This window comes from Pocillopora verrucosa, chromosome 12 (genome assembly GCF_036669915.1).
Source record: "Pocillopora verrucosa isolate sample1 chromosome 12, ASM3666991v2, whole genome shotgun sequence".
Taxonomy (NCBI): domain Eukaryota; kingdom Metazoa; phylum Cnidaria; class Anthozoa; order Scleractinia; family Pocilloporidae; genus Pocillopora; species Pocillopora verrucosa.
This window is the reverse complement of record NC_089323.1, coordinates 3,222,085-3,244,718: the sequence shown is the minus strand read 5'-3', so window position 1 is coordinate 3,244,718 and position 22,634 is coordinate 3,222,085. Positions and strand designations below refer to the sequence as shown.

Below are 22,634 nucleotides of genomic sequence, written 5' to 3'. Positions count from 1 at the left end.
AAGGTTCGTTAAAACTCGCAGACAAGACTGACGATGCATTGAAATTACTATCTGGTAATGAGGCAGTAATGGGGACATCATACGGAGAGCACCCTTGAAATAATAAAACGTAAAGCGTTCATCGCAGCTCTCCGTTATGAACAGAAACCATGATATTTAGGAGGAAAGAAAGCTGTCAATTATGTAGAAAAGGAATTCTATAGATTATTTCTCCATAAACTGAGGAAATGATATCAACAGACAGGCTACAACCTCCTAAAACAAGAAAGGTAAATTTTTAACTTCAAGATAACTTCTTTTTTTTAACAAGCTCTTTGTTACTGCATCAAAATGACCGAAACAAGGATCACAAAGACGATTGGATAAACTTGTAAGGAAAGTTACCTTTCATCTGATAAAGGTAGCTCGAATTTTTTTATGAGGAAGTAAATCCAGCATTACAGCTTTGAAAAATTACAGTTTGGTAGACGGAATATATAGGCCGAAATAATTTCATCGCAGACATTGATTTGGTTAGCTAATACTCGTAAGATACTACACTACTGTGTGACATTTTTCAAATATTTGGAGTTATACCAGCTCCCCTCGTATCGTTTAGACTCTATATCTATCTAATAAAAACTTGCAGGTAAACATGTAAATGGAGTAGAGATGAAATTAGTGTTGGATATAAAAACGATCTTGCGAAAGCTTAAAGAACAATTGACAGGAAAAAGAGCAGGCAATTTTGGACTATTCATCAAACAAAAAATTGAATGTGAACATTTTAGTGGGGTAAAGAACAGATTATTGTTGGTCAAGAGACTTTCTCGTGAAAGCTTGGAGGAAAACATCGCAATTTTAGATCTGATAGTATTTGAAAAACTTGCGCACAAGTCTGCGATCTGTCAAATCACCTTAAGATCCTTGAAAACGAAACAATGAATTCTTTTATCTTCAAAACAAAGCTTTTATAATAAACCAGTTTGCCTTTTTCGGAACAACAAAAGTTGTGACGACAAGACGCCCTGGCGGAATGCAGAATTTTCTAGTCCAAGAAGTGCAGCAACATTGTACTTTTGCATAACATGAATCTATGAATGAAGTCTAGACAGTAATGAACGTGATTTCGAGTACAGTTTGGTTTTTTACTAAAATAAGAATTTCACAAGCGCGAAGGGCGAGTGCAATCTGTAGTCTTTGAAAAATTGGCAAGAGTTTACTTACACTAACTTGCACGAGAATCATGTTGTTACAAGTTATTAATTTACATGAAAAACGCATCACAGTAAGTCAAGACGGACGAAATTTTGGCAGCGCGCGCGCTATTTGTTATTTGCACTCGTTTTACGACTTACCACCCGTGTCAGGAAGGATTGCACTCCATTTCAGCAAATAACATGCGCGTAATGTTATCATGTATATTATTATAAAGCATGATGACAAAATAGTATAAAAATAAATTCAGATGAGCAACGCATACGACTGAGAGGGTAAAAGTTTTGGACTTAATTAGCAAAAGCTACACATTAAGTCTTACCCTGATTTGCGATAACTTTTGTAGGAAGTAAAGTGTACAAAACAAGGGTAATAATTGACTGCATTGCTTTTCCAGTACTCTTGATTTTCTTACTTTCCGAAATGATTTCTGAGCCAGTTTCAGGGACGCGCTTTGGATGATAAAACTGTTAGCGGGGTTTGCAAGACTTTTTGCAATCTTGCTTAGCAATAATGCGATGAACTTCAAACAAAAGACCGTTAGACCTCCATAAATTAAAACTAGAAAATTAAAAACCTATTCACGGTGTTAATGACAAAACTAATTGAAAAGATAAAAAAATTTGAATAATACTCCCCGCCTAAAAGGCTGGTTTTGAGGTCCTCTTATAAACAAAGAAAAAAATAATCAAGGTTTTGTTCGATTTTCAGTGACCACGATAATAGGGAAAAAACAACTAATTTGATATTGTGGGCAGTCACAGGAATTTGAAGCATATGTTCGTATCGTAGTTCTTAAAATCCACTCATAGGAATGGAGAATATTTTTATTTCGTTCACAGTTGAAGTTCCCTGTGACAAGCAGACAAGCAATATTTTACGTGATGCTGAAGATGGCAATAAGGAGTATTACAACTCTCTCTCCCCCCCCCCCCCCCCCGTAGATAATCCATCGCATTTTAGTTCGGCCCCTCTCTCCCCTCCCTTAAGAATTCCATTAGTACGCTGTCAGCCCTTCAAATTCCTGGAATTTTCAATTTCATTTACCTCGCCTTGCGCAAAATTCTACTCCTGTTTGTTTACGATTGGCTTTCAAATACGCGAAAGATCAGTAGATTATGCCGATTGTACTATGCCCCAATAAAAAATTTTGCGAATTATACATTCTACAAAGTTATACAACCTTTAACATAATTATTATTTTCTTTCAGCAATTTCATTCCTCTTTGAATTGTTTGCGCATTCATGAATCAAAGAAAGTCTTTTATGAAATAGATTTTACCCGTAAGAGTAAAATGATAAGTAAGATTCGCCGCTTTGTAGCTTGGTAAATATCCACCACAAGCCACCGACGCTGAGGTGAATAGTTGTTAATTACCGCATGTTAATAGCCAACAGAAAGCTATTCAGGTGAATGTTTTAATCCATGTTGAATCTGAAATAAGAAATGTTCTGTTCAGATCGGATATTTCATTTCCATCTGCTATCTCGCGGATGACGAATTTATTTCAACAATAACAACTTTCTAACAATGGAAATTCTGGGGCAATGATGAGTTTAGCACCTAATCTAAGAAAAAGTCACGATAGCTTGAGACCGGACTTTACTTCGAGTCCAGTGTGATTTTAGTTTGTTCAGCTTTCGTGAACCTTGATTTAAAATTCATTAACCAATTGCACCTGTATTTAAATCTGACGTAAAAAGATCACATATCTTGTTTCAATTGTAATTGTTTAGCTGTTAGAATTTGTTTATTTTACGCTTTATTATAGGCAACGTTAGCCAATAATGCACTCTATCCACAGCTTCGCACAGCTGAATTGTCATCGATTCAAAACTCACCAACGCACTTCGTTACGAGCAAGTTTGACTGAAAATCATGAAAAGATTCCTTGAAATGTTCGCTTTTCTCGGCTGTTTGACTGCTGTTTATGCCGGTAAGTCAGTCTTGTTATAACTATAATGGAATTAAGATTAATGGGATCTTTTCATGTGCTGAGGGTTCTAGCTAAGTTTCGAATGCAACGAAATTAAAAAAAAACGAAAATTTAAAAAAACACTAAAAGCTAAAAAGGGAAGTATCAACGATAAAAAAGTCTTAAGCGATCTGCTATTTAAAAGAATTAATGTGATAACTTCTTATTAACAGCTTTTCTCAAGGGAAGTAGAAATTGAAACAGAAAGATGAAAGTTTATATAAATAAGTGATGATAAGAAACGCGCTTCAGAGTGCTTCGATTTCTTAATTTGCATCCAACACTCTTACAACCCGCAGCAAGTGGTTTTTGTACTAAAAAGACGTTTATTACAGTGGGAATCGGATTGATATGCAGGTTACGAAGCGTTTTTGGAAAGCGTGCACAATTTTGGCTCCGTTTCGTGACGATAACGACTATTCACGAATATCTCTCGTCCAACTCTTGTCTTAATCGCACTGACGAAGGGCAAACGCTCGAAACGCCAGCTTTTTTACTCTTCACGGTGGCCAATTTACGTTCTCGACTCAGTTGTTAACACTAAATTACCTACTATACTCTCCCACCGACGCGGCACCAGTTTCTTTAGAAACTCATCCCCCCCTCCCCCCCCCCCCCACTCTGATTTCGCTTCACTCTGTCTGTCTGTCTGTTTCCAGTTTAAGAAATTCCAGCCAATTAATCTAAAAACACGGTGATGGTCGAGAAATTCTAAGTCATTCCACGCAGTTCTTGGCAACAAGATATGATCATATCTTTGATCGGCCGTTTGTTTTTATTTCGACACGAAATGACTTTTATGGCTCAGAGCTAAATAATCAGTTTAACCTTTGTTCAGTATAGCGTGTTATTTTGGAATTTAATTCAGCCAGACGTTCCACTTAGACGCTAATTTTTGAGGACAATGTCGAGAAGGCATAAGACTAAAACTGACATCAAAAATTTTAATCAGACTCTTTCAATAACTCGCTGTCGATCCCTCGTTCTTCCTTGTCTTCGCCTCGAGGAACATGGAGCTTCTCGGGTGAAAAGAAAACTCATCGTTTCCCTTGGGATCAATGCTTTTTATGCAACATACAATTTGATTCATACTGAAACGAATTCTCTTTCGTTAAACAGGTGATACTGGTGATGGTCATGTTACCCCTCCCCCATGGCCAGATCATGGAAAACTACTCTGTTTGTTTTTTGCCGGCTCTGATTACATCTGCAAGGTGAAATGCGATCCAGGTCACGTGCCGGAGAGACCCATTCCTCATTCATACGACTACCGTGACGGCAAGTGGACGACAGTTCCACTTCTAGACTCCAATGGAGAACCTTTTGTGTTTCCCTGGCCAAACTGTGTCCCAGGTTAGCGCGGTTCATACAAACAGTTCATCTCAATTTATAAAATGGCAGAAATATTGCGCACGCGCCCTGATTTGCTGAAAACTGTCCATATTAACCGGGTATGCATATTCTCCATCTCATTCTGTAGACATTTCCTAAGGCGCTGACCAGCAGAATTTGCGAAACAACTTAAAGATTCTATAGTCCTACAGTGTGTGATCATTTCCTTTCAGTCTCACGACCATAGTGTTTGATTAAGTGCGTATACTGTCAGAAGAAATTAGATGACTGTCGCTCTTACAAGGTCGATGTAACTGTAAACCTAAAGAAGACAAAAACTGATTTTTTATTTTGATTTTTCTCTTTCATACCTGTTCATTTATAAAATGCACTAATTCAAGTTTAAAAACATCCCAGTATAATAAACACCATTCCTTTTCTTTGCCTTTATAGCAAGCAAGTAAAGATTTGGCAGATATGGCTTTTAGCTGAACACGTCAAGGAAAATGATTTTAAAATTTAAGAGGAAATAATATAATTATAATAATATGCGATGCATACTCTGTAACTTGTAGATAATTTGAAAACAATCGATGATAAAACATTATGAATCGTTGTGAAAAATCCTCATGATAGTGTAATTTCTCAATTCTTTGTCTTTATAAATTTTCGTTCATCACGTGACGTACTCCGCCGGAATACCAGTTACGTCAGCTATTAAAAATATTTCGTTTTCGTACTCCAGCCACCTGTTTATCACTCCCGTCTAATTTCTTCTACTCCGACGCCTCAATTTTCATCAAGAAAACAAAATCTTCCAACTACTTCGTAAAGAGTCGTAACACAACTCGCCGGGGAATAATAAATTCAGTTCCAGTCCTCGGTTGGAATTTCGATTTATTCCGATTTGTCACTCGTTGTGCGAAGCAAATATGATTACTTAAGAAAAATTGGACCGGCAGAAAAAAAAAGAAAAAAGCTCATAAACCACGTTAAAAATAAAGACATTTGCTGAAACAGACCCATAGCTGAGTTCCTAATCTAATTAAGTATTTGCGCGATTCATCGGCGGCATCTTATATTTTTTGCGCTTTATTTATACTGGACCAAACAAAAGCTAGAACCGTAGACAGCTCAATTTGAATCAATAAACAAAAATAAACAAGGTTAAAAAAAAAATGCAGCTGTAGCGAGGCCAATAGAAAATTCAATGGAGAAAAAAATACGGAAGGCTTGATCAAGTAAAAAGTAAGTTAATACTGCTTCAATGTTTCATTTCATTTTATGTTGAAGTTTATAAGTTTCTTTAAAATAAAAGGCCAATTTCCCTCCGTTGTTATTCTGACCTGATTCGCCAAGTCTTTGAAGAAACGTTCTTGAAAGAAATCGGTCTTAATAAATGTGTCAGTCAACCCTATGATTGAACTTAAACAATCCGCTGTGCTTGATTTAATTAAACCTTTGCCACCTTTGCCACCTTTGCTGAAGATCACCAGGAAATATACAGACGCCGAGTTGAATACTGTAGAGATCCAATCATTGGTTCGCTTCATCTCAATCACTCAGCGTAAACTGTTCCTCGCAACAAAAAACACTCACATAAAAAAAAAACGACAGGCAAAATTTCCACAGCTTGTATTGAAAACATGTTTGATGTTTTGAGAAACGACAGAGTAACTATAAACGTTGGCGGTTTTCGACACAACACTTTTTTGACGACGTTAAAAAATATTCCTGATACTCGGTTGTCGTGGATTGCGGAGAACCATCCAAACAGCCCCGATTTCGACCCCGTGCTTGGAGAATACTTCTTCGACCGACATCCACGAATATTTACCGAAGTTTTGAATTATTACCGCATTGGCAAGCTTCATTGCCCAGCCGATGTTTGCTCGGCGCTATTTCAAGAGGAATTGTCGTATTGGGGAATAAACGAACGGGATATCGAGCCATGTTGTTGGGTCTTGTACAAGCGGCAGATGAACACAGAGGAGACACTTAAAACATTTCATCTTGATAATGCGAGGAAAGCGTCCGGAGGTTGCACAAGCAATGCTAAAGGTGCGAAAAAGCGGGCAACCATAGCAAGCTTGTTTGGATCAGAGACTGTTTTAACGAGAAATAATCGTGAAAGATGGAGGCAATTTCGGCCCAAAGTTTGGGCGCTGTTGGACGATCCACGCTCTTCTCTTGCGGCAAAGGTGAGAATGTAGAGATAACTTTTAATTTTAATGTTGATCCTGATGCGGAGAAGAAATTTTTCCTCCCGTAATTTTACATAATTTTCGAAAGAGGAAGAACAAATTTGTCAAGTAAATTTTAAAAATTAGTTTTCTCTTTTATTTTGGTGGCGATTTTGAAAAGCTTGCCGAAAATCTGTCAAAGAATTTCATATTGCAGAAAACTGTCTCAAAGACAAATTTAAAGTAAAGAGTACTTTATCTTTTAAATTTTTTTTCTATTTATCTTGTAGGCAATACGAGAAAAAATGCATTTATCTAGGGAAATTATATTTCATCGATACTTCTTTTAACCATGCAAAAGATGTTTTTCTTTGCATAAAAATGACCGAGCTGTTGTTATAGTTATTTCACAGCAAGGGTTACCATTCATCCCGAAAAAATTCAGTTTCGACACTTCACTATCCTTTGATAAGCTCTAAGTGTGCAATTTGCGAATTGCACAACCCTTTTAGAGAGAAATTATACCTGAGCATAACTAGTCGTATCTTCAACCATTGGTCAAATACGGACTCATTCAAGTCCATAACCAACAGATTAAACGCAATCAAGGTGGCAGGTGTTTTTCGGAGAAGATCTGTCATAAATGCGCTGCAAACACCTGATCGTTTTAACCTTCATTTCAATTTCTAAACAGTGCTGATCAATTCATTTTAAACACGATTGACAATTCAGTTCAAAAGCTTGATAGAAACACGGCTAAGAAACAGAATAAGGTGGTGATAAGGAAAGGGGTCTTGGGTTTTTGTTGAATAGAGGAGGAAATCGAACCCCAGGCAATAAGATTTTAAGACTCCGTTTTAATGTGAAGGTCATTCAAAAAGTCTTTTGATTACCTTGATATTTAATTGTTTCTTTTTTAGACATTTGGCGACATATTGACGTTTCCTTAGTGGGGGATCAGTTTTGTAATGGTCGCCGTGTGGAAAAAGTTTCCTTAACAGTAGAAATTTATCCACAATTAAACCATATCTTTTTTTATCTCTACCTATTTTTTGTCTAGGACTCCTCTTTTAGCTTCTAAAGACCAACTGTACCAATCGAAAATTGTCTTCAAATGCTCTAAAATTTTGATTACAGACGCCACTATTTCAGTGAAAAAAAAAACAAAAACAAAAAAACATCAGTGAGTAACCAGTCAGAAAAACTTCCAAGAGATGCAGAATAAGGGGCAAGGCTTTATTACATCACAGGAAAGCTACCAGGCTGCTAAGCAAGACTCAAAATGCTTGTGTCCTCAGTCTGATTCCAAGCTAATTTGAAACAATTTTCGTAAGGCTATGTTACTCTCTGGAATCCCAAAACGCAGTCGCTCATATAATTCCTCTACGCTTTCAAATGGTGGAGATAAAAATCATTCGGTTTCAAGGGTTTTCTTCTCCTTTATAAGATCCCTCACCAAACAAAAACAATTTTTTTACGCTGATTCTACATTTTTTGCTTGAAGTTAGTTTATTCTCTGGTTTGCTAGCAGTTTATATTTATTTCTATGAAAGGGAAACACCAAATATAGCCCTAGTTTCCCCTTTAAAAATTTGGAATTTCAAGTCTTGGTTTCTGAATACGAAAAATAAAGCCAGAGGAAAACTGAGAAAAACCCATGCAGCAGAAACAAGAACCAGATCTATACATGACATCTGTGGGTTCGAGAATTCACGCTATACTAGGCTTGCTTTTCCATGCTAATTGAAGAATTCTCAAATATTTTCTAGGTATTCATTGGTTTGACAAGTCTGTTTATCTTGGTCTCAGTCACGCAATTCTGCCTTAGCACCGTGACATCCATCAAAGATAACGCAACGCTGATGAGGATCTTGCGGATTCTAGATGCCGTGACATCGATTTGGTTCACAGTGGAATTTTTTCTTCGTCTCATCTTCTGTCCGAATTTCAAAAACTTTGCAAAAAATCCCATGAACTGGATGGATCTACTTGCTGTTTTACCATTTTATCTTTCATTGTACCACATCGGGACAAGAACATCTTGGCTTGTGGTGATGAGAACGCTTAGAATTTTCCGCATTTTCAGTTTGTCCTTTTCATTCCAAATCTTATTCCATACACTAATATCAAGCAAGAATGAACTCTTTCTGGTGTTTTTCAGCCTTATTGTGCCAATCATTTTATTTTCGAGCATGATTTACTTTGCAGAGAATGAAAACAACGAAGAAATGTTTCCCAGCATCCCAGAGTCTTTTTGGTGGGCTATCGTGACTGTCACAACACTCGGGTATGGTGATGTAGTTCCGGTAACGAAAGTAGGGAAAGTTATAGGAGCAATGTGCGCTATCTGCGGCGTCATCATAATTGCACTTCCGGTCTCAGTGATTGGCAGCAACTTCTCGTACTTTTACATGCAAGCGCGCACGCGTATACAACAACCGCGGCGGTCTACAAAGATGGCCCCGCTTTCGCAGGTTCCCGCCAATTTGATGTATAAGCGTTTACCGCGCAGGCGCAGTGGTTCCGGATCAGAAGCTAATGGAAGTGTGCCTAGGAGGTCACGCGTAAGAAAACGGTCAAGTAGCAAGAGGTGCATATCTACGCATGCGTCATACGGGCGCAGACCGAGCCGGAAGTCAAATTCAACGTATGGAACTAGAGCTAATGCCCTGGAGATGGTGGAAATTTTAAAGCAAGATCAACGAATAGAGACAATGAAAGAGGAAACGTGAAAAAAGCATGTAATTCTCTTTAAAAAAATAACCAATTTGTACCGTAACGGCAAGAGTTGCATAGTTTTGAAAATTTTAGTTGGTACTAGATCGAGTTTCATTTAAGTGTCGACAGTTATCGAAGATGGCATATATTCTTCTAAAACCATAACCAATTTCGTACTGTCATTATCATAAACATACTAAGATTTACATTTGAAAAGGCGCCCATTAAATTTCATTCACAAGCTGGTCGAAGAAGCCGAATGCCCTCGTGAATACGTAAAAAAAACTTAACATTCCCAAAAGTTCTCGCGTTCATCTCGCACCACAGCCTTATGCTGCAAACTCGTTGCTTATACCAGCAGCATTTTCCACAGCGGAGAAAGAGAGAGTTAGACCAAGATAAACTGTTAAAAATGTACAGTTTAATAATGTTGGCTTAATATACGGGATGAAAATCAAGATGAATTAACAAACAGTAACAAATTAGGTAACAAAACTTTTGCTGGTTTTAAAAAGAGAAACGATCTAGTATCTTTGTATCGTGTATTTTAAAAAAAAACACAAAATAAACCTTAAATCGTAAATAAACTTCGAGGTAACTGGTTCAATGTCTATACAGTATTGTCGATAGGGACGTTAGGCACGAAGATAAATTTAAAAGAGCCATTTTACATGGGCCAATTTGAAATGAAATTCTTAGCCAATCGTCATCTTGCAGTACCAGAGGACTCTTCTGTTATTGGTGAAAGGCCATTGTCAGGCTCAGGTAAGCTGCTGTTCTCTCCAAGAACATGCGCCAGATCACTGAACCTGGAGGAAAAGGAAGTAAAAAAGGGGATCATATACAAACATGCAATTGTTGTCGATATTGTTTACAATATCAACTCAGTTGATAATACTAATTACCCAATTATTGTAGAGCTTGGCTGACTCGACCTCAATCAACTCGAACTTAGAGTAATCTCCCCTTATAAAGATCCAGTAAATTCAACGTCTAGGGTTATGTTTCGTTTCCCATAGCAGCTCGAGTTAAGGGGCTGTGTTGCATCCGACCTTCGAACAAAAATCTCTTCGAGACAAATAAAAAGGAATGATTGAAAAAAAAACACTTACTTGGATCCTTTCAGCAGATCCAAGAAACCATGGAATTGTCTGAAAGACGCTTCGATACTCTCCAGTACGCGGTCGTCTTCAAGAATGGTTTTCGCTCCTTCAGATAGACAGGGCGGACAAACAGTCAGCCAGTCACACAAACAGGCAGTCAGAAAGACATAAAGGTAGAGAGAGTACCTTGCACATAGACACACAAAGCTGGAAAAAAAAACTCTTTCGCGCATTTCACGAGCTTACGCAGGCTCGCCAGTGTAATCATACCGAGGCAATGGCGGGATTTTAGAAAAATCGACAAGTAGACGGTGATTTATTTTCTTTTTTCCCTTTGCCCTGGTTATGACATAAGTAGAGAGTTAAGCTAACACTCAAACAAAAGACTTTCCTTTAACAGACGCACAAAATAACCATTGAATATCACGGTTTTAACCTTGAACTCTCACCGAAATTTTGCCGTACACTGTTGCAGTTCGATCGCGAAAATACATTTTGTGCAGGTTTTGACTGAGCGTGCAGAATAACATTTGAGAGGACATGCACGTTTCAATAAAATTAAAATTTTTGGACGATTTCCGCCACCATAAATCATTCACACCTTCGCTTTGGATACAAATGCAACTCCATGACATGCGCTGAAGTTCTACAGCTCTGTTACAGAAGAATAAGTATAGGTAATAACACGATTTTTTCGTGCAATTTGGTGCAAACAAGCACGAGTTAATTTTTTAAAGGACAACTAAATTGGACGAGCCCGTAGGGCAAGTGCAATTTGTAGTCTGAAAAATTTACAAGAGCTTACAACGCCAAATTGCAAGAGAAATAATGTTCTTAATTGTTAATTATGTACATGAAAAACATCACACAAAGTCAGAATAGACGAAATTTTGAAAGGGTGTGCGCTTGTGTTACAACTTTGCACCCGTGTTACGTGAGAGTGCACCCGTTTTCAGCCAATCTGAAGTGCGTAATTTTTTCGTCTACATTATTATGGCAATAAATGCACGCACCTCCGATCTTTTGTTTCTCAGGGACCGTGTTCAAGAACGTGCCATTCAGAGAGACAGGACGAGCTGGTGGTAACTGTATACAAACGACAAACAACAACAACAAAGTTAAAGCTGGGTCTACTAGGAACGAACTTGATTACGATAATAAATCGAGTTAGAGTAAATTTCTTAAAAGTCAAATTGTTACTGGCTGTTGGCGCAATATACTCACTGTTTGCTGTGTCTTCAAAAGTCGTATTTCTTGCTGCAGTCTTCTGTTCTCGACTTGCAACTAAAACGAAACAGGAAAAGATTAGGACGGCAAAATGCGTAGATACGCCCAACAGATATATCAACAGAGGCGTAAAGCGATCGCACGTTTTCAGTCTCAATCAAAACGATCAAATGCACTGTAGTCGAATGGAAAGTAAAACTGGAAATACAGTTAAAGATTACTCCTTTACTCTCTGTGTCAAACCCTTTACACCTTAACATCAGTATGCATATTCTCCATACTGTTCTCTGTACAATTCCTACGGTACTGACAAGCAGAATTCGATTAACAATCAAGAGATTTGTTGGTTGGTGATCATTTCCTTTATTCTCGTTACTTAAATGTTTGATTCAGGGGTGATATTGTAAGGAGAAATTAAATGTCAATCACTATTAGGAGTCAACGGATTAGTTGACTCCTAAACTTAAGATATATATCAACGTTACATGAGTAACTTACTTCGAGTATTCTCGAGTCGGCTGTCGCACGCGCTCGACTTTCGTCTTCAAGCCGGCGTTTGAGAAGTTCTATCTCTAACTGATTGGAAGCAATGTTTGAGAGAAAGTAAAGTTAAATTTTATATTTATAGACTGGCTATAGGGAAGAAAAAAGACTCGTTAGAAAGATTAAATGAAGGAGCTTTTAAAAAAATGACCAGCATGTACCTGCATGTCCTTTAATTTTTCACGATTATCAACAGAGGAATCTGAAATGTAAATTAATAAGCAGTAATTTAAAATAGCACACAGATACACCAGTAAAGAAATGACTGAAGGAAGGTGGAACATAAAACTAATAACTGGAATAGCTCTCTGGTCACGAAATTTGCGCTAAAAATTTTGTCACAAGTGTTAAATTACTTGCATTCCCTCTGTTTCCAGAAAAGATGGCTCTAGTAAGTCCCTGATATGAATGAGAGTGGAATACGGAGAAGAGTAGGAACCACCTGAAGCCCTGTTTGAAACCATTTCGTTTAAGACTCCTCTCGAAACACAACAGAAACTTTTTGGGTAAACAAACAAACAAAACAAAACTAAACAATAGTCAGTAACAGTCTAGTTTTACCAGTGGTACTCGTTCGATGCGATGGAAGGTCATCTTCTTCAGACGCCAAAGGTGAACTTGTGGCTCGAGGTTTGCTTACAGAAGACTTCACCTGATGTAAAACAGAAGCAAAATAAAGGCCGGCTGCGTAAAAAGCGTGCGATTTGAGCGCGCGTGGACGAACAAGCGAGACGTCACGCGCTTCTTCACTCCCGCACACGTCTCCCGCGTTCTTAGTGCGGGCCAACCATGCACACAGAGCACACTCTGAACAAAAAAAACCAGGGAAGGAAGATAAGCAAACTTAAAGTCGAGAAACTATGAAAAATTACAAGCATTAATAATCAAACGAGACACGAATCCAGAAACATTCAATTAACGATAATTAATTATACCACAGCAATTTACTAAGCATTTACAACGCATATACGTGATTTCAACAATTGCTAAGACTCCATCGACATTAAACATACCTTCTTTTTCTTAACTGACGAGCCGTCTTGTGCATTTTGTCGTCCAAGTTTGTGCCTGTTGGAAGAAAGTGGAACCAAAACATACTGGTAAAAACTTTTGCAAGCGCTATTTTTCCGTCTTGGAAAAAGCCCAACAATCCTGAATCCCAAAGGCAAGCTGATGACTGAGCTCGCTCGTAGCCCCCACGTTTCATGAGAATTCGTCTTACGAACGTCAAAAGAGACGGTGGACTCGAGCTTCCAGAAACACGGATGTCCCCGATTTGTCCCCGACCCCGGAAGAGCGAAGACCGGAGGGTAGAGAGCGACGGAAATCGACCCTAAAAACTGAACAGGAGAATTGTGTGACAGCAGACTGCCGGATAACAGCTAAAAAAAGGAAAAGGGCAAAGACCACAGCACAATGCTTCATAAAGTCACAAGCGAACAGGCGTCTTTCTCGCCTGTGGTAGTCTTGAGGTACGTAGTCGAAATGGCGCAAACATATGAATATTTGAGGTAACTAAATCGCGAGACACGCGACATCATTTCATCAATAGATTACCTGTTCTTTCCTACTCTAGCTGCTGTTCTCCAAGGAATGAAACCAGAAGACTTCTTTGACACGACAACAGCACTCCTCGAAACACCAGTCCTTTAAAACAGCAGAGAAAGAAAAGCCACAGAGATGAATCAAATTCTTTCGCTCGTGAAACATTTAGGAAATCTTTGCAACTGAACTAATGATTCTTCGCCGCGCTAGGTCCGTAAGTAATGACCTGACCGGCCCGAACAAAAATCAATATATATTTGAGCACATGACCGTCGCCGCTCTTTTATTAGGAGTTTAACCCTTTAACTCCCAAGATTTCATCAGTAAGTCTCCTTACTGTCTGCCATACAATTTATGTGATGTTATTTTGGAAAATTTGAAATTGAATCGACCAATAATCCCCTAATTGATATTTTTCTTTATTCTCATTACTTGTCTGCTTGATAACGTATGGATAGTGTAAGGAGAAATTCTGTCGTGGTCACCAGTGGGACTTAAAGGATTAAAAAGCGACGCCGTTGACAACGTCGGTAAAAAATGAACTCATATTTTACCTACGAGTCTCGCGATACTGTAGAGTCATTTAGCCTGTTTCTCACTATCAAAACTGTCTCGAAACTGAACATGGAACACAATGTTAAATTGGAAATAAGTTAGCCGTCGTCGTTCATGTTACCCAGACAACGCAAAGTTTGCTCATTTCACGTTGTTGTTTTGCAGAGGACGAAAAGAAATTTACAAAGATTTCTAACGCGCGTGTACAGCCATTGTTCTGTTCATTAAACCTTTTATTTAACGGTGTTCACGTTGCCGTTGCCGTTGCCGTTTGCCGTTCCGTCGTGATTTTCTTAAACTCTCTGTTTAATTGCTTTCTCCTTTCAGGTCGTTTCTTGTGAGTCCTCCACTTCATTCCGTTCGGCCCTCATACGTGAATTTTACGGAGAATTCCAGCAAAGCTCTAATAACAATAACGATAACAGACCACTTTCGACACTTACCTTCCTGCCCGCATGCCCTGCTGTGTAGCCGCGCTCTTTCGTTTCTGCGGACGTATTCGTCCTGGTTTTGGCTCTCTTATCAGTAACCACGGATACTGAAAACATACAACATAAAGGCTAACGTAATGATGTTGACAGCCACTGAACACATTAAATTCCTCGCAGCTTCCGTATTTTTCTTTTTCCACGGACGAGGAATTTAATCACGGCTCGCAGAGCAGTGGGAAGATACCAACACCCCCCACCCTTCCTTTTTCCCTGATAACGTGCATATAAAGACTTTCTCCGGTGGAAACTGTCTTATCTACAACCCATTCCCAAGTTTCCAAGAGTGGTTATAAAAGCAACGCCACATCGACTTTTTTTACAGCAACATCAACATCAAACAAACTTACTTCCAACTCGCTCTCTCCACAATTAATCATCAGTTGCTCCATCAATGATCCAAAAACTTCGCGATCTATAGAAAAAATAAGTCAAATGAGCGAACATTAAAAAAAAAATTAAAAGAAAAAAATATATATGCAGCAAACAGGGGCAGCCGAGGATTGGGGGTGGGGGGTGGGCGTGTCAGTTTATTGACGGAGGGTGGCTCTCATGGGGGGGGGGGAAAGGGGGCCAATTTGAGAATTTACTCTTACAAATTGCACTTACCTATCAAAGGATTTAGTCTGAGGTCCAACACGTAAATGGTGGAGTTGAACTTTAAGACCGGCTGAAAGGCCATTGCACCCTCAGTTGAAATCCCACACTGTTGCATATCCAAAGCTGCAGAGGAAAATTTACGACGATGAAAAATTAAAATAATACTAATAATAAAAATCATAAACTCAGAACAATCTCACAGACTGCACAATATATTTGAAGATGCTAAAATAAGCACAGATATTTGTAGTGTTCCACGAATCTCTTTTGTTTCCTTAAGTTCCATTCTCCGAACTGATGATAAATCCAAGGACAAATAAACGCATAAAGTTTAGCACCAAATCAGATCTAACAAAACTGACCTTTAACCCAGAGATCATCTTTGAGTGCTTCAGCAATCAACTGAGCTCCCTGATCGTTAATCATTGGATTTTTACAAATGGTTATTCGCCGAAGTCCAGGCATTCTGTCGAGATCTGGACGACGATACCGCAGGCTGTCTTGCCACGCGACACCATGACGTCTTGTTGCTTGGTGCTATGTATGAATAAAGCAACACTCAGTAGTAAGTTGATAGTCCTTCAAAACTCAATCCACGATTCTGCATGACGACGAGATTTGAGGCTCGAGTCAAGTATGGAGACATTCGAGTCGAGTTTTGAAACGTTTGAGACAAGTATTGAGAGGTACGAGTCGAGTTTCGAGACGTTCGAGACAAGTACTAAGTCATACGAACAAAAGTCTCGAGATGTCCGAGCCGAGCATTGAGTCGTGAGAGTCGAGTTTCGAGACGTCTGAGTCGAGTATCGAGTCGTGCGGGTCGAGTTTCGAGACGTCCGAGTCGAGTTTTAAGACGTCCGAGTCGAGCATCGAGTCGTACGAGTCTAGTATCGAGTCGTACGAGTCGAGTTCTGAGACGTTCGAGACAAGTTTCGAGACGTCCGGGTCGAGTGTCGTGTTGCACGTGTCGAATTTCGAGCGTGCATCATGCTCTATGAACCGTGAAAGATCATAACAAAACTCTGACTCACTGAAGAAAAATAATTTACAACACCTTTATCACTTTAGCAAGAGTGTCTGCTCCTTTCCAGGTTAGACTGCACCCAGAGAAGTTCACAGTCATCACGGACGTGTTATTTTTAATCGCGTTGCAGAGGACTGCAAAGTGAAATGTAAGTCTTAGTCGAGGTTTAATTTGATACTTTTGATAGTAAATGAAGACTTGTATATTAATAAAGTCTATGTTTATCTCATTGGAAATATTTCACATCAGTTTCTGCCTGGTATAGCACGGAATTATGTCGCACCCAATATGCGCATCAGATGTATTTGGAATTTCGGCCAAACTCGTTGACTGCTCGAGCTCAAAGTCCCGTTCACAACTATCATCTTAAACATGGCCAGTGGAAATTTGAGCATGATGCTTGACAAGTTTGATGAAAATTCCTAAGAGTATCTGATGATATTCTAAGGCAAATCAAAATACCAGCCACAAACTAGAAGAGAAAAATTTATCATCGAAAAAATATTTACGACTACTCACTTTCAACGCCACTGTCACCGATTTGGCAGAACTCCAAGGACAAATGCTGTAAAGTTTTGTTCTTTTTAATACCCTTGGAGGAAAAAGAAATTTATGTTTTTGTGTCAAAAACTTGAAAAACAAAGGTAATAAAACATTCTGAGTAATAATTACATATTTTAAGACTTATAATCCTATCCAACAGGCTCCGAGTGTAAATATTTTGACCATTGAATGATTCTCATTGAAAGGTGAAGGCATAACTGAGCAAAATTTTTTTTTTTGATTGGTTTCAACAAGGTAAATGAAATTTGGATTACAATGTGGTTTTATCTAAAATCAGTCAGTAACATCTAAAATTGGACAGATGTGCCTAAATTTTGACACTAGTCTCTAAAATTGGACACTAGAGTCTAGCACACTATTGTCTAAAACCTCACACTAGTCTCAAAAATTAGACATTGGTGTCTAAAATCCAGACACTAGAGCCTAAAACCTGACATTAATGTCAAAAATGAGACACTGGCATATAACATTGGATACCTGAGTCTAAAACTGGATATGTGTCTAGAATCAGACATAAGTATAAATTGACCACTAGTTTTCCTATGAAATTGGAGAGTAGTGTAGAAAATCAGGTACTATTGTTCAAAATAGGACACTGATGTCCAAATTCCCACAACTAGAGCCAAAATTCCCCACAATTTATAGCCTTATCGCCTTATTATCATACACTGAGCATGCAGCACCCATAGTATGCAAACTCTTCTTTTTTCTATTTTTTATCAACTTACAAGACCTCTCACAGCAATAACAAGAGAGAAGGAGTACTATTGGTCTGCATGTGCTGAACTCCTTGTAAAAAATTTGTTAACAATTTTTTCACTTATCACTTCTTGTACCTTTGCTAGGCAGGTCAGGTCTCTTTCTCTCAGAGGAATTCCTTCAAAAACCAGAGATGTCAAATTCTCTGTAACAGCTAAACACTCTTTGATGGCTCTGCAAAATTCACAGTTAGAATATTTGAACTGTTGATCATTTATCAATAATGAAACTAATAATGAAACTAAGAATGTAAAAATAAATCAGTGACATAAATTAATCAGTTCCAAAAATTGACAATTTTACAAAGTCTTCTCAATCAAAGGTGGTTTAAACATTCTGACGGTTGTTCAAAGATCAATAACATTTATTTCTGAGCTTGCCTTAAAATTAAAATTAAAATTGCAGAGTGCTATGGAGTAGCTTGATGGAGTTGCTATGATAACTTGATGTACCGGAAAAACTAAAGGAAGTTGTTAATGATGAATTGGAATTTGTATGCTCTTGTAGGGATCAAGTTACCCAGTGTCTGATCTAGAGCGTGCCATTACAGGATTGCCATGGTTTGAGCAAATATATGCCCTTCAAATACCTGTTCTGAGTCATTTACGTGCACTTCAAATTGTGTTTCAAAAGAAAAAGAAACAAGGAAATGTGATTTCATCTCATACAAAATCTTTTTAAAACAATATTTTGTTTAAATTTTAGAAGATTAAAAGTGAAGCAAGAACCAAAATCCAGGGAATATGATGAATGTAAAAGGCCTGAGGTTCCCAGGCACAAGTTTGAATAAATGCTAGGGGGGGGGGGGGTAGATTATGTCCCTCTGAAAATTGTTGACTAGGACACATTGCCCCCCCTTGCTGGAAGTCCTAGATCAGACTCTGGTTACCACACTCACAACATCAGGAGGAAAATAATCACTGTAATGTTCCATCAAATGAATTTATTCAAAAGAAAACAATTTTCACACTTCTAAGTGGGGAAACAGAATAGCTAGTTAGCTTTGAGTGAATTACTGTACCTGCAAACCCTGTATGTGACATCCTTGCTACGGATTGGAGGTGCTTTCTTCCTCAGTGCTTGCAAACGTTGCTCTGTTACCTCTGATGTAATAAGAGTTTAACAGGATTAAAGCAATGACTGACTTTCCACTAAGTTAAAGATAAAGTTGGATAAGATAGCACTTTTCTACAGCTGATTATGAATACTGACAAAAATGGATATGCATTATTCAGGAATAGCTCTGTACATAATTTAGTGTTAACAACTGAGTTAAGCTGCTGGAGAGATTGCTCTGGCAAGGGGCTAATGCTCAAAATGTCAGCCTCTTATTTCTTTACAGCGGCTAATTTACATTTTCAACTCAGTTGTTAACACTAAATTACCTGCTATGCTCTCACACTGACACAGCACCACAGTTTCTTAAGAAACTTACCCCCTTTATTCAATAGCTCTGCACAGCTGGACAGAACAAGACTAGGTGTGTGGCATGGGAACAGGAAGCTAAAAAAAGCAGTCTGTACTTGAGCCAATTGGCCCATCCACCTGGATCCTATCCCAGTTTCCATATCATGCAAGGGGTATAATATTACCACTACTACTCTCCCCTGGATGGGATGCTCGTTTATCACAAGGTTACCCCCCAGCATTTCATCAGTCTTCCCTGACAATTTGCTGGAACTCATTTCTACTCCTAGTGGTCCAAAAACACAGCAAAATGACCCAACTGGGTCTCGAACCTGAAACTTTCAACCCAGATGGAATTTTCGAAAACCAGGCGTCTCCAGGTTTTAGATTCCCGGTAGATGACTGGTACCCGTTAGTATCTGATCGCATACACTAGAAGGGACTAATCAAGACACCTAAAGAGCTGAATTAGAGTCAAACACTGTATACTGTCGCTCCAATTTCAATATTGCTTACCTCCATCTGGATAAAGTGTTTGCTGCCAGTAACTCCTGAATGCGACACTTTTCAACGTCTTGTTGATCTTAAGTGCGTTCAAGATTGGCATCCAATCCGAATGGCGGATCCGATCGGCATTGCAATCAATGGTGAGTTCATCTAGATTCGCAGTGATTGATCCCAGAGGACATGAGTTCTGCAAAGCACACAGATTATCGTAACACGAAGGAAAATCAACGGAGTTCTTCTGTCTCTGACGGACTGTCTCAATCATGGCCATAATTGGCGCGCATTTGCTCGGAAATTACAACAGTGCAGCCCCAACGAACTTGTAAACGATTTTCATGACATCCACGAAAGGGACACTATTATTCCATTGCAGATCTAACTTTAAAACTCCGCAAATAATTTTCCATACGATGAAAGTTCCCACTGATAACAAAACATTTTGTTTTTCACTCCAACGGTTTTGGTTCTGCTGAAAGAAAACGCAGGTTAAGTTAAAATTGAATGCGGGCTCAAATATGTTCCGCACTCGAACAGACCAGCGGAACGACTTAAATTCAACATGGCGCATTTGAGTACTGATCCAGCTTCCAAAGATCGGTAAAAACTTTAGTGTCCTTCATCTTAATTCGCCTCTTATTTCTTTTCTATAGTTAAGATTAATTTTAAAAAAATTGTGTGTGGATTATATTTCAGATGGATCGTGGTTTATCCAGCTTATTTGAATAGCAGGAAGACAGTTCAACAAGGTCGACGTGTTCCTAAAGAAAAGGTATTTTATTAGCAAATTGTTGTTTAAAAAAAACCTTTAAAAAGCTTTTATAATTAAATTCGTGAACCCCTAAGATGTCGTTTTCGTAAGATCTTGATGTAAACTTAACGTAGGTGTTGCAAGTATGTTTATTTTGCAATCAGTACACTGCTAAAATTAATGAATGCTATGAAATGCACGAATACGTTTTTGTTGGTTTTGTTTTTTATTTTTAAGGCTGCCGACAATCCAACAGTTTTTGAAATAAGAGATGTCTGCCAGAGTCAAGGACTTAACTGCGAAGTAGAGGTAAATTAAATATTCTAATCTTTTTATTTTGTTTTTAACTTGTAAATTTCAAATCTTTCTTTGTTGTGAGGTGATTCCTCGGAGAGAAAGCGAGGAATGTCAGAGAAATGTTGTTGTTTATCGTAGTTTTGTAGATAAATGAACGTGTAATCGTTTTTCTCACGATTTAGAGACTGGTTTTCAGTGTTACTGATCATATTACATTAGGCCCCTTAGTATTTATTATGCTTAATAGAGTTTTCTCTTAACCAAGAAGAGGCCACAGGGCTTCTTATAAGGAGGAAAATACCCATCTTGAGAGAAAGTTTATCCAGGCGGTCTTATTTTTTCAGAAGGATGACATTATACATCATGAAGAGGATTATAGGTCAAGTTGCTCCTCTCATTGCTCCAATTCAACTGTCTTTTAAATTCAATGATCAATAAATTATTAATGGTATATTTACCATACAGTACTCATAATAAGTTATTTAACTTTCAAGGAACAATGAAACTACTTTTTTTTTCAAACTACTTTTTGAAAGTAGATTTACGACACAATTGTGTAATAGAAAGTGTTCTCACAGTGGCAATGCTGTGTAACGCAATACACTACAGTTATATATACCATTTTGCAATGTACTTTCAGAACAAATATTATCCTAAAGACAGTGCTAAAGATGCCTTATGTAAGGGCAGAGTACGAGTTCAACTAAAACAGAGTGATGCAAGCTTTGTCAATGAAAAATTTCAATCAAGTAAGTTGATCTATAAGCTGAGTGTTCACCACATGACAGTTTTAAATGCTGTGGTTCTGTATTACTATTGGTTAAATTTTCATTACCTTTCATTTCAACTGTACATGTATAATCATTCACTACGGACAAAGGAAAAGAACATTTTGTATTTTGAATAGAATAATGACACCTACATTCTGATGCAAATTTTTTTTTCAATTTTGAAATTAATTATTTTCTGCTTAATGAAGTATCAGAATATCAAAGCAAAAATGTTCTTTCCATGTTCCAAAGACATATTATGTCCAAGAATCTGACTGGATCATATTGATTTTTTGCTTTGCCTTAAGCAGTCTGTCGAAGGAAAATGTTACTTAGCATGTTGTTAAATCCAACACAAGCAAACCACAGACACAACAAAAGTAATTTACTTTTGCCGCTCATAGTTAAATTGTGTTTTCCTCATAAAATTATTCTCAATACAATAAGGTTTCTGAAATATTTCCAGATTTCCCAATTTTCCAAGTTTTACAGTAAATTCCTGTCTCTCCTTAGCCTTTCCTTTAACTTCCTGAAGTGATTAACATGTAACTTCTCCCTGTAGTATCCATACATTATCCAGCAAACAGGTAATGAGAATACTTAAACTTATCATGTACAAGGTATTATCTTGATTGAAAGCCAAATTCTTGTAACCAATTTGCAAGGAAATGTGTTGTAGTTAGAGGAGAGAATTAACAATCAGATCTTGGGAGTTAAAGGGTTGGAAGGAAAAGTTTAAAATGTCCTGTATTTTGTTTCACAGGGAAAGCATTATTTCTCTTTCTTGGTGAAATGATCCCAAAGTTGAAAAGTCGTCAAAGTAAGTCTTCACAAAGTGAAAATACAAACCAGCAGCAAGGAGCAGGAGCAACAGCAAAGAAAAAAAAAGGAAAGAAAGGCAAAGGGAAATAAAGAAGATAAATAAAACCATTATGTGTATTAATTTTAAACAAGTCAGTATTTTTTCCTCAAAGCTCATTAAAGTTGTGGTCTACAATCATTTGTTTCTGTGTCATTTAATGTGTGAATTAGTAAGGGTTTTTGATGGATGAGACCTCAAGTGAATGGGTCAGGTGATGGGGTATTATAAA

The 22,634-nt window shown here is 38.0% G+C and overlaps 4 protein-coding genes across 4 annotated transcripts; 3 read left to right on the top strand and 1 right to left on the bottom strand.

The window, feature by feature from the left end:
- The first annotated feature begins 3,002 nt into the window (after positions 1-3,002).
- Positions 3,003-5,672, top strand: LOC131783282 (uncharacterized). Its single transcript, XM_059100011.2, has 3 exons — positions 3,003-3,134; positions 4,293-4,526; positions 4,959-5,672. The coding sequence occupies exons 1-3, from the start codon at positions 3,077-3,079 to the stop codon at positions 4,967-4,969; spliced, it is 303 nt and encodes a 100-aa protein (XP_058955994.1). The 5' UTR covers positions 3,003-3,076; the 3' UTR covers positions 4,970-5,672.
- A 307-nt stretch (positions 5,673-5,979) lies between these two features.
- On the top strand, positions 5,980-9,720 carry LOC131783248 (potassium voltage-gated channel subfamily C member 1-like). The gene is made up of 2 exons (XM_066159387.1): positions 5,980-6,706; positions 8,458-9,720. The coding sequence occupies exons 1-2, from the start codon at positions 6,152-6,154 to the stop codon at positions 9,418-9,420; spliced, it is 1,518 nt and encodes a 505-aa protein (XP_066015484.1). The 5' UTR covers positions 5,980-6,151; the 3' UTR covers positions 9,421-9,720.
- A 109-nt stretch (positions 9,721-9,829) lies between these two features.
- LOC131783231 (centrosomal protein of 78 kDa-like) lies at positions 9,830-20,203 on the bottom strand. Its single transcript, XM_059099959.2, has 18 exons — positions 19,738-20,203; positions 18,836-18,917; positions 17,892-17,988; positions 17,011-17,083; positions 16,522-16,625; positions 15,830-16,004; positions 15,477-15,590; positions 15,218-15,282; positions 14,823-14,917; positions 13,837-13,926; positions 13,293-13,347; positions 12,841-12,931; positions 12,441-12,481; positions 12,235-12,312; positions 11,734-11,793; positions 11,523-11,595; positions 10,519-10,615; positions 9,830-10,215 (listed from the first exon to the last, which is right to left on the bottom strand). The coding sequence occupies exons 1-18, from the start codon at positions 19,997-19,999 to the stop codon at positions 10,113-10,115; spliced, it is 1,755 nt and encodes a 584-aa protein (XP_058955942.2). The 5' UTR covers positions 20,000-20,203; the 3' UTR covers positions 9,830-10,112.
- Positions 20,204-20,254: 51 nt separating this feature from the next.
- Positions 20,255-22,543, top strand: LOC131783273 (signal recognition particle 19 kDa protein). Its single transcript, XM_059099999.2, has 5 exons — positions 20,255-20,325; positions 20,422-20,497; positions 20,714-20,785; positions 21,414-21,522; positions 22,307-22,543. Exons 1-5 carry the CDS (start codon positions 20,288-20,290, stop codon positions 22,453-22,455), a joined length of 444 nt encoding a protein of 147 aa, XP_058955982.1. The 5' UTR covers positions 20,255-20,287; the 3' UTR covers positions 22,456-22,543.
- Positions 22,544-22,634: the final 91 nt, after the last annotated feature.

Coding starts and splice junctions, on each gene's coding strand:
- LOC131783282 (XM_059100011.2), top strand. CDS start 3,077: ATGAAAAGATTCCTTGAAATGTTCGCTTTTCTCGGCTGTTTGACTGCT. Junction 3,135..4,292: donor TTTGACTGCTGTTTATGCCG/GTAAGTCAGTCT, acceptor TTCGTTAAACAG/GTGATACTGGTGATGGTCAT.
- LOC131783248 (XM_066159387.1), top strand. CDS start 6,152: ATGTTTGATGTTTTGAGAAACGACAGAGTAACTATAAACGTTGGCGGT. Junction 6,707..8,457: donor GCTCTTCTCTTGCGGCAAAG/GTGAGAATGTAG, acceptor AATATTTTCTAG/GTATTCATTGGTTTGACAAG.
- LOC131783231 (XM_059099959.2), bottom strand. CDS start 19,999: ATGGCCATGATTGAGACAGTCCGTCAGAGACAGAAGAACTCCGTTGAT. Junction 16,626..17,010: donor CGGTGACAGTGGCGTTGAAA/GTGAGTAGTCGT, acceptor TTCACTTTGCAG/TCCTCTGCAACGCGATTAAA. Junction 11,596..11,733: donor TTTTGAAGACACAGCAAACA/GTGAGTATATTG, acceptor GTTTGTATACAG/TTACCACCAGCTCGTCCTGT.
- LOC131783273 (XM_059099999.2), top strand. CDS start 20,288: ATGGCGCATTTGAGTACTGATCCAGCTTCCAAAGATCG. Junction 20,786..21,413: donor GACTTAACTGCGAAGTAGAG/GTAAATTAAATA, acceptor ATGTACTTTCAG/AACAAATATTATCCTAAAGA. Junction 21,523..22,306: donor CAATGAAAAATTTCAATCAA/GTAAGTTGATCT, acceptor TTTGTTTCACAG/GGAAAGCATTATTTCTCTTT.